Below are 10782 nucleotides of genomic sequence, written 5' to 3' on the forward strand. Positions count from 1 at the left end.
TAAAAGAAATGAATTCCACCCGAATTTATAACGGGCCTATCTTCTCGCTCGGCGCAAGTTAAATTTTTCCGAGACCACCGTTCAACTCGAAAAAATCTCACGAACCCAACGGGACTAACTATACGCGAAACGGATACTTTTTAAAAAACACTAAACACAACGACAACCCGTATCTTTCTGTTCGGCGCGAGTTAATTTTTTCCGACAGCACCGTTACACTCGAATAAATTTTATGAACAAAACGAAAGTAACTACGTTCGGAACGGATACTTTTTAAAAAACGCTTAACACAACGACATCTAAAACGACGCTTAACACATGAGTCGTGTTCCCCTCTGTAAATACACAACGCTACGTTAAATATGAATACGCAGCCCGAAAGCCCTTGCCGCAACGCACGGGCCGATCCGGACTTAGTTAGAATTAGAAAGTACTCCAATATTCGGACAATAGAAAAAGAAGAAAGAAAGAAACGGAGTTGAAGGTAGAAAGAAACGGCGTAAAACAAAATTTACCAGTTGTAGCATAGCACCTGTTATGTTTCAGTGACCCAAAAAAAACCTTTCTTCCATTCCATTACACCCATTAACATTCAACCTTAGTTATATTATAAGCACGCACGTCTCCTGTCATTCATCATTCCCCCCATCTTCCTCTCCTTTCTCTCTCATCCGCCAACATCTTTCCATTTCTTCAATTTCGCAATTCAATTTCCAATTTTTGGATCTAAAAACCCTCACCTATCAATTCCGATCCTTACTTCTATACCAAGGTACGAATTGACAGTACTTTTGACGTTGTTATGATTACATATGTCAACTGATCTGTTTAATTCAACTGATTTGATGTATACTTGTTTATTTAGATGTGTGATTCAATACTGTTTTGTACGGAATTTGGGGATATGTTGTTTACTGAAACTTGATAGTGATGTTAATCATTATTACAGTAAGTATATGGATTAATGAATTGGTTGAACTGTTGTTGTATTGGGATGCTAATACGTTGAAGTTTGTGTAGTATAGGGTTTAGAGCTGTATTTTAATATAGTTTTGCATTTGCATTGCATTTGTTTTTGAGCCTCACCTGCACATGAAATTGAGTTACTACTAGTATATTTTTGTGAATTAGAATCAAGGTTGACTCTTGTTGACTAGCTTTTGTCACTTTTAAACCCAACGAAATGCCTGTAAAAACCAATACAATTGTTTTTTATTTATTTATTTATTTATTATCTTCGTTATTTTGTAGACCGTTATTCAGTTTTTAAAGCTTTATTTGTATCACAGGGGATTCTAGGACTGCATCCCTGTACTCAGGTTGTGGTTTAAAAAAGCCACATACCGAATCTTTAAAAAACCATTATGTCGGTTTCTATGAGAGATTTGGATCCTGCATTTCAAGGAGCTGGGCAAAAAGCGTATCCTTTGTTCTTGTAGGAAGTTGTATTGCCCTTATATTATGTTATAAAGATGGTTAATGTAATCTGGTTGCATCTTTTTATAGGTAAATTTTTGTGGATGCCACCCAAGTATGATTCTAGTTTCATCTATACAGATGCTTAAAAAATTGCCAAATGATGAAATTGATAAACATATTTTTGAAGGACAAACATGTCTTTGGTGAGGGGTCAGAATTGAATAGGTTAGAGTTGTATTTTCATAAAAACTTCCAGGCATATTGTCATTCAGTATGTTTTTTCGTCGGCATTTGATAAAAAAGATTAAATTAATTTTTGGGTGGATTTAAATTAGCTTTAATACAGTAGTGGTCATAATAAAAAAAGATGACTACTTGGGAGGCAATGTTCGCCCATTTTATTTCTTAACCAATTTATAGAGGAATTGAAGTGTGGCGCATTGAGAACTTTAAGCCTGTGGCAATTCCAAAATCTTCTCATGGAAATTTTTTTACAGGGGACTCTTATGTTATTTTGAAGGTTTGTTTTCTTAACCTAGTACATTTACATATCTGTTAATTTTTTTTTTCTGCATTATAACTTAAGTGAATAAACATTACTTTTTCATTGCTGTATCCTATGCTGTTAGTTATCTACGCTTGAATCTGTTATATTAATACCGGTGAAGTATTACTATATGTTTTTTTATTCCTTTCTTTTTACAGGGGACTCATGTTATTTTGAAGGTTTGTCACTAACGTTGTTATAGTGAAGTAATTTTGAACATGCATCTACGTCAAAAGTCTGATATATAGAATTATTACTCGAAAGAGGCTCTTAGATTTCCACACTAAATAGATAATTGTATAAATCCAAATTTTATTAGGCAGCATTACACTTCATATATCTGCTGGTGCGACAATCTTAAGTTTCAGCAACAATATGTAGTAATCCATCCCACACAAATTGAACTAATGGTCTAAAATTAGTAAAATATATTAGCTCTATAAAAACCCCGAGGTCTGGCCAAGTTGGTTAACTACCTGTCTACGTTTTTCAAAGTTTAATAGTCAATGCTCTTCTATAATGAGACAGTAAGCAAACTCTTGTGGACAGCAATTGCGAGCGTCAATTATTCTTATAACAGGATAGGTGACAAATAGGCTGTAGGGCTAACAAAAATCAACTTAAACGTGATCATTGCAATTATTTGGACATTTCAAATTCGACTTCATTTCTGTCTTCAAATAAGATATTTTCCCCTCGTGCTTATGTTTTCTAAATCTGGGATTTTGCAATTGTGTTGTAGACTGTTGCTTTGAAAAGTGGCGCACTACGTCATGACATCCATTATTGGCTAGGTAAAGATACAAGTCAGGTGCGTTTTCACTTGTAATTCCTCTATTCATGATTTTCTTTCATTAGATTCATGCTTTATAGTCAGCCATTATCTAGGATCACATCTCTTCCCATTTTTAATCCCAATCTCTGTTTCAATAAGCTTTAATGATTATTATTGGTTACAGGATGAAGCTGGAGCAGCAGCCTTGAAGACGGTGGAACTCGATGCAGCTCTCGGAGGACGTGCTGTTCAGTATCGTGAAGTACAAGGACACGAAACTGAGAGGTTCCTTTCTTACTTTAAACCATGCATTATACCTCAAAAAGGTGGAGTTGCATCTGGTTTTAAGCACGTTGAACCTGAAGAATATAAGATTCGTATGTTTACTTGCCAAGGAAAGCATGTAGTTCATGTAAAAGAGGCACGTTTGTTCTCTTAATGCTCCATTGTTACAAATTATCAAGTTGTTTTTTTTCATTTTTTCTAATATTCAATTTTCTTTGTTGGTAGCAGGTTCCGTTTGCTCGATCGTCACTTAATCATGATGACATATTTATCTTGGATACCTCGAATAAGATATTCCAGTTTAATGGTTCTAGTTCATGCATTCAAGAAAGGGCTAAAGCTTTGGAGGTTGTACAGCATCTTAAAGATACTTATCATGATGGGAAGTGTGACATAGCCACTGTTGGTAAGTCAATATTATGTACTTAAAATCTGATTGGTCATCACAACTTAATTTCGAAATCTTCATGTTTGGACAGAGGATGGTAAATTAATGTCTGATGCTGAAACCGGAGAGTTTTGGGGTTTCTTTGGTGGCTTTGCTCCACTTCCCAAGAAAACAGCAACTGATGACACCAAAAGTGCCGACGCTATTCTGACTCAGCTCTTGTGGTAATACATTATGTTCACTTTAAGCACTGTTGTAAAAGCCGCCCGAGTCGGCTGACGCGTCGTTTTGGGGACCAGACCGTCCCCACTCACCCAATAATGCCTTGAAAGTCGGTCAACGCTAAAAATTCGGGTCAAAGTGGGCTGAGTCGGGTCTAGTCGGTCAAAGTTAGGTCACGAATTTTATTTTTTTTAATATCAGATTTTGTTGCATATATCTATGTTTAAAATATTTACGTTTGATATATACATGCTCAATTTATCTATTAATATAAGTCAACGTTTGTCAACGTCCGACTCGTTCCTTCAAGGTCCCGATGGACTCGTCCCCGGCCCGCGATTTTTACAACCTTAATTTTCAGTACACCTGTGCATATAATTTTCTAGCAATAATGCATAGCGATTCTGACAAATATTTTGTTGTAATAAAGTGTCGAGAAAGGGCAGGCAGAACCCGTTGTTGCTGATTCCCTAACAAAGAATTTGTTAGATACAAATAAATGTTATCTTTTGGATTGTGGGGCCGAGTTATACGTATGGATGGGGAGAAGTACATCTCTTGATGAAAGAAAAGCTGCAAGTGGAGCTGCGGAAGTAATATAATCTCATCTACTCACTTTTTCATGCTTCTTACATAAATACATCTTAACTTTTTATGTTGACTTCAATTCATAGGAGTATTTGCGTAGCCAAGATAGACTAAAGTCTCATATCATTCGTGTGATTGAGAATTTTGAAACGGTTACTTTTCGATCAAAATTTGATGCTTGGCCGCAATCAGCTGAGGTGGCAGTCTCTGAAGATGGTAGAGGCAAAGTGGCTGGTTAGTATTTACTTTCGGAATAAAAGTAAATTTGGAGGATATTTGTACCATACACTTGATTTTGCTTAGCAAGTTATATTTTTGTTAGTGATTATCATTCCTCCTTATTGGATGACATTTTAGAACTTCTAAAGCGCCAAGGGGTCAACGTCAAAGGTCTACTCAAAGCTGCTCCTGCTAAGGAGGAACCTCAACCATATATAGATTGCACTGGAAATTTGCAGGTACGGGTGGGTAATAATACGTTTATCTTATCGCTGTACATAATGAATATAAATATTGTATCCCCCTTTTGAACCCCAAAAAAGAACAAACATATACATAATCAGCCGTGGCTATTTTAACCCAGTTACATATAAAACGGGTCAACCAGGTAAAACAGAATATATCAGTCTAAGAGAATATGGTTCAAACAGGTAAACAGTCACCAAAAGTGTATTTCTAATGCATAATCCCTCCTTTTTATTCTATACAAAGAATTAGTTTATTATTAAGATAATATAATGCCTAAAATACAAGAGTGTGGACAAACAATCAACAACAACAACAATACCCAATCTCGCATATGCGAGGTATGGCGGAGGTGAGATGTAGACAATCCTTCCTCTACCCTAAAATAGAAGAGAAGTCGTTTCTCTAACCACGAGTCGAGAAAAAATTCTCCACCCACAGGAAGAGAAAGTCATCCCCTCTCTACTCCAGGGTAGAGAGATTGCTTCCGAGAGGACCTCCGGCAAAAAAAAAAAAAAAAGTTTTGATAAATAAGTAAATAAAAAAATAAAGAATAATAAAAATAAAAATACGGATGTGACACCATGGAAATGGTAGAATCAAATTTCCATGGGCTTTAAGGCCTGCCTGAATTTCAGTTTAGGTTTTAAGAGGCAGTCAAGTCGCCACTAAATCGGTGCTTGATGTTGCCTCAATAAAAGAGCCGATAGTCATTGAAAACAGAACTCGAAAGGCATGCCACGTGGAAGTTGTTGCATAAGCAAAGAGCCAACCACCCGTAGCACAACCAAAACCACTCATGCACCTTTACGGTAGACATCCCCGAAACCACACAACTAAATGAAAACCAGCCAAGCTCATGAGCAAAGAAGGTCTTCATTTGCTATAGTGGCCCCAAGATGCACCGAACCATGCGAATCACCTAATCATATACACATACATGCATACATACCAACATACATACATATATACATAAACACACCTACATACATGAACCTATATACATACCTACATACAACTGTACATAAACATACCTACATACATGAAAACATACCTACGTACATACATACATATATACATACAAACAACCATACATACCTACATAAGCATACACACATACATACTTGCATACATATATTCATAAATACATACATACATACACACATACCTACATAAGCATACATACAAAACATACATACATATACGTGGGTACATACCAAGTCATACATAATCCTATGAACATAAACATACATAATCCTTACTCATTATAACCCGTCACCCAAACGGCCCATTCGCCTCCTTTAGCATAATGAACATGTAGACTGTTACATCATATTGATGTAGTGACTTACATTCTCTACAGGTTTGGCGTGTAAATGGCCAAGAGAAGATTCTTCTTCCAGTTCCTGATCAGTCAAAGTTTTACAGTGGAGAATGTTATATCTTCCAGTATTCATATCCCGGAGAAGATCAAGATGAATGCCTTATAGGGACATGGTTTGGAAAGCAAAGTGTTGAGGTATTTCTTTTGCAATCATTTTATCTGAAATATTTTATTTTGTACAGTTAGATATATGAGCCAAAGTAAGTCGTAACATGTTCCAAGGGAAACAAAATAAGCAAAATAGATTAAATCAACCTAATAATTTCCCACATTGTGAATGTAGGAAGAACGAAATTCAGCTACCTCACAGGCAAATAAGATGGTTGAGTCACTCAAGTTTATGGCTGCTCAGGTTAATTACTTAAATAATTAAGCTAGTATTAAATTAAATGCCTGTTAATAATCTAGTTATGTATTCCTACTGATAATTTGATTTCATGGATTTTTAGTTGCAAGTTTATGAAGGAAACGAACCTATCCTGTTCTTTGCAATCTTCCAGAGTTTTCTGGTTTTTAAGGTGTAGCTCAGATGCCATACTTCAAGAACAAAAACTCGAGTTTTTATTCTTTCACTTCACTATACGTCTACACGTATTGACATGATTGCTAATATATGAAATTCTCAGGGTGGTGTAAGCGATGGATACAAGAATTTTATATCAGAGACGGAACTTCCTGATGAAACTTATAAAGAAGATGGAGTTGCACTATTTCGAGTTCAGGGATCTGGACCAGAAAACATGCAAGCAATCCAAGTTGAACCTGTAAGTTTCTTTCCTACTCTGATATATTTGTTTTTGAACTTGTTTTATAATAAAATAATTTATTTTTACTCAGATGGCGTCATCATTGAACTCATCCTACTGTTATATATTGCTCTCTGGTTCATCCGTTTTTACATGGATTGGAAATCTTACAACTCCCGAGGTCCAGGAACTTGTTGAGAGGCAACTGGATGTGATAAAGGTTTGAACTTTTTGCCATAAAGACTTTCTTACATATTAGTCTTTTTGGTTCTGTTGTTAAAGTTTATTTATTTTTTATGCATGATACTTGCAGCCAAATATGCAGTCCAAGTTACAAAAGGAAGGTTCAGAGTCTGAACTTTTTTGGGAAGTTTTAGGTGGAAAGTCTGAATACCCGAGTCAAAAGATTGTAAGAGATGGTGAAAGCGATCCCCATTTGTTTTCATGTACATTTTCTAAAGGTTGAATACTCTACCATTTCTATATTACCATATTTATTTATCTTGCTGGGTTCTTTTGTTACTTGCTAGAAATTTACTGATTAATCTTTTTTTCGTTTTCATTGCTATTTGCTGGCACTTGCGTTGGTTCAGGAGATCTGAAGGTGTGTGTTACCTCATTTTTCCCCCGTTAAGTTACCTTTTATCCTCTTTTGATAACATTTGTATATGGTTTTAACACAGGTCACTGAGATCTATAACTTCAACCAGGATGATTTAATGACTGAAGACATATTTATTCTTGATTGTCACTCAAGCATCTTTGTTTGGGTAGGGCAACAGGTTGATCAGAAACTGAAAACAGAAGTATTAGTCATCGGGGAGGTATATTATGTTGTGTTTCAGTTATTATTTTCTGTAGTTGCACATTGTTGTGTATTAATTCACTTGGAAATTTAACAGAAGTTCCTGAAACATGATTTTCTTCTCGAGAATTTATCTCTTGAAACTCCACTATACATTATATCTGAAGGAAGTGAACCACAATTCTTCACACGTTTCTTCACATGGGATTCAAATAAATCTGCAGTAAGTGATGACGTTGCAATTACAACTTGAAGTGTGCTATGTAAATATACTTTTTTTAACGAGTTCAATCTGTGATCATGGCTGCAGATGCATGGAAACTCGTTCCAAAGGAAGTTATCTCTACTTAAAAATGGAGGCCGCCCAACTTTAAATAATGTAAGTCACATTTCTATATATCAATCGCATAAATAAACTCTCATAATTAAATGACTTTGCATCTTGTATATTCAATTATGAGTAGCTTATGTAAAATGTATCATCAATAATTATTGCTTTATCCTTTAATATGTGCTACTGCCTTCCCCCTCTTTTTTTGCAAATTGTCAATGCATGTTAGTTTTTGGACAAACATTGATGTACATGGTATGATTTTGAAAGTGAAACTATTTGATTGATTATGTTTTCGCTAAAGTATGTATTTTGGATGATATTTGAGAATACAATGAATTACAACAACAACAACAACAACAATACCCAATTCCACTAGAGTGGAGTATGGGGGAGGTTAGATGTAGACAGTCCTTTCCTCTACCCTAAAGTAAAAGGGAAGTCATTCCTCCACCCACGGATACCTATCGGTCCCCAGGTAGAGGAAGTCGTCCCTCCCTATTCTGTAGAGCAGAGAGGCTGCTTCCTAGGGACCTCCGACCATAAAGAACCATGAATTCCGATATGTGCAGTAAAAGTATACAAGTAAAGTAGATAAAAAAGAAACTTTACCATGAATAAAGTATATATCAATACGATATGTATAGGTAAATAAAGCATGTAACAAAATAATGTAATATAGCATATAACATATAATTAAAATATGTGCGTGTCAAATATGCAAGTATAACCAGTCATGTAAGTACAATAAGTATACGGCAACATGTTGGTAAGAAGCATGTAGGTATACTATGCAGTATAAAATAGATGGTATACAATGTAAACATAGACAAATAAGCATACAATGATAGCATAAAAGCATGTGATATGTAAGTATGTATAAATTAATTGCTATATAATGTAATACAAACATGTAACCATATAGTGCAATAAATCCTCTGAAAATGCTACAATAAGTATAGATATATAATATAACCGTAAAACATGTACAGCCAATACGAGAATACAATGAATTGATTAATCAATATTTATTACCAAAAATATGTAATCATATACAAGTATTTTTTCAAATTACTAACAGAATAATTGCATTGTGAATTGGACGTTATATATAGTTAGGGTGGTTATTTCCAATTCATACTTATGAAAGGATCAATCTGTGATGTTTTTATCTCAAACATTTAGCGAGAAGGGAAATTGATCATACCGGTCAAACGAGCTAAAAGTCAGCTTATCTCCGTTTTTCATTGACATTATCTTCCAAGTCATTTGTATTCAAAGATTTTTAAAAGAACTGAATTGTTTTAAAGATGGACAATAAAGTGTTTGCGTGGAACAGAACCAAATCCCTAAAATGACTAGTTTGACATTTTAGTTGACCCGTTTAAACCTGAGCCACTTTTCCAGCTTTTCTTGTTATCTTTGATATCGGGGCTCGAGTTTTTAATTGGAGGATTTTACTGCATAGGACTTGTACCTGCATTTTTTAGTTTAGTAAACTGCATGCTTGTAAGTTCTATAATAACTTTACATTTTGTACTATTAGAAACCAAAAAGGCGAGCACCTGTATCGCATGAAAGAAGGTCTGTAGCAACAACTGAAAAACCCCAACGTTCAAGAAGTGTGTCTTTTAGCCCGGATCGCGTTCGCGTAAGAGGCCGGTCTCCAGCCTTTAATGCTCTTGCATCCACATTTGAAAACCCAAATGCAAGAAACCTGTCAACTCCTCCTCCTCAAGTGAGGAAACCGTATCCAAAATCTGGGCCCACCGATTCCTCCAATGGTCCTTCTAGGTCTACTGCTATAGCATCACTTACTGCCACTTTCGAACAAGCTCCTCGAGAACCTCTCATTCCCAGTTCTATCAAGCGTAAGATTTCTTCCAATAACATAAAAGATATGTAGGTAGGTATCTTCCAATTTAATACTGAGATTTGTTATTATCTTGCCATTTATAAAGCTAAACCCAAATCGCCACCAAAGACCGAGTCAAACTCCAAGGAAAACTTGATGAGCAGTAGAATGGAATCCTTAACAATACAAGAAGATATTAAAGAAAACGAAGTCCAAGATGAGGAAGGGCTCACATTGTACCCATATGAACGCCTTACAACAGTATCTACCGACCCTGCTCCAGATATTGATGTAACTAAGAGAGAGGTATGGTTTGTGAACCTTCGGTATTAAAGGGAAAAAAATCATATGTAATTGTTGTTTGTTTTTTTAAAAAAAAAAAAAAAACAATCATATGTAATTGTTTGTTTTTTATAAAAAAAAACAATCATATGTAATTGTTATCTGATAAATTACTTGCTTTGAGCAGACATATCTGTCCTCAGCTGAGTTCAGAGAGAAATTTGGAATGAGTAAAGAAGCCTTCTGCAAGCTGCCAAAATGGAAGCAAAATAAATTAAAAATGGCACTTCAGCTGTTTTGAGTTCTATGCAGCCTGTTACAAATTTGTATGCCTTCTTATTCTCGTATAATGTACGTATATAATATATAATATATTGGGTGGCTGGGTGACAGGTTTGGTTTAAAAGGGGTCTGTCGAATTCAGTTGACCTGAAAAATATAATATTATTGTGTCAGATATAATTACAAAGTTATAATATATCAAGCAATAATCCGTTGTATGGAAAATATATAGAACCAGAAGGTTTGTGGACCACCAGAATGCACATTGGTAACTTTCATCATTTGACCACCTTCCATTTTACTCCATTTTTCATGTCACCTGTTTAACCGGTAGAAAGTAAAGCATACCTGAATTGACCCAATTACAAGTAATTGGGTCTAAATTGCTACCCGTATGTGAACTGCGCT

The 10782-nt window shown here is 35.3% G+C and overlaps 1 protein-coding gene across 1 annotated transcript; it reads left to right on the forward strand.

Annotated features, from left to right (window-relative positions):
• Window positions 1-580: 580 nt before the first annotated feature.
• LOC139851640 (villin-4-like) lies at window positions 581-10421 on the forward strand. Its single transcript, XM_071840734.1, has 23 exons — window positions 581-772; window positions 1290-1420; window positions 1840-1939; window positions 2709-2777; window positions 2926-3162; window positions 3255-3432; window positions 3506-3638; window positions 4067-4229; window positions 4311-4458; window positions 4582-4682; window positions 6053-6208; window positions 6357-6425; window positions 6523-6591; window positions 6700-6837; window positions 6911-7039; window positions 7133-7280; window positions 7413-7423; window positions 7503-7643; window positions 7722-7847; window positions 7935-8003; window positions 9502-9826; window positions 9917-10116; window positions 10280-10421. Exons 2-23 carry the CDS (start codon window positions 1365-1367, stop codon window positions 10391-10393), a joined length of 2880 nt encoding a protein of 959 aa, XP_071696835.1. The 5' UTR covers window positions 581-772; window positions 1290-1364; the 3' UTR covers window positions 10394-10421.
• Window positions 10422-10782: the final 361 nt, after the last annotated feature.

Source organism: Rutidosis leptorrhynchoides, chromosome 6, assembly GCF_046630445.1.
Source record: "Rutidosis leptorrhynchoides isolate AG116_Rl617_1_P2 chromosome 6, CSIRO_AGI_Rlap_v1, whole genome shotgun sequence".
Lineage (NCBI taxonomy): Eukaryota > Viridiplantae > Streptophyta > Magnoliopsida > Asterales > Asteraceae > Rutidosis > Rutidosis leptorrhynchoides.

Bases quoted from the DNA above. Each gene is read 5' to 3' on its own strand.
- LOC139851640 (XM_071840734.1), top strand. From the start codon at position 1,365: ATGTCGGTTTCTATGAGAGATTTGGATCCTGCATTTCAAGGAGCTGGG. The intron at 3,433-3,505 runs GTAAGTCAATAT...ATGTTTGGACAG, and splicing joins GTGTGACATAGCCACTGTTG to AGGATGGTAAATTAATGTCT. The intron at 7,644-7,721 runs GTATATTATGTT...GAAATTTAACAG, and splicing joins AAGTATTAGTCATCGGGGAG to AAGTTCCTGAAACATGATTT.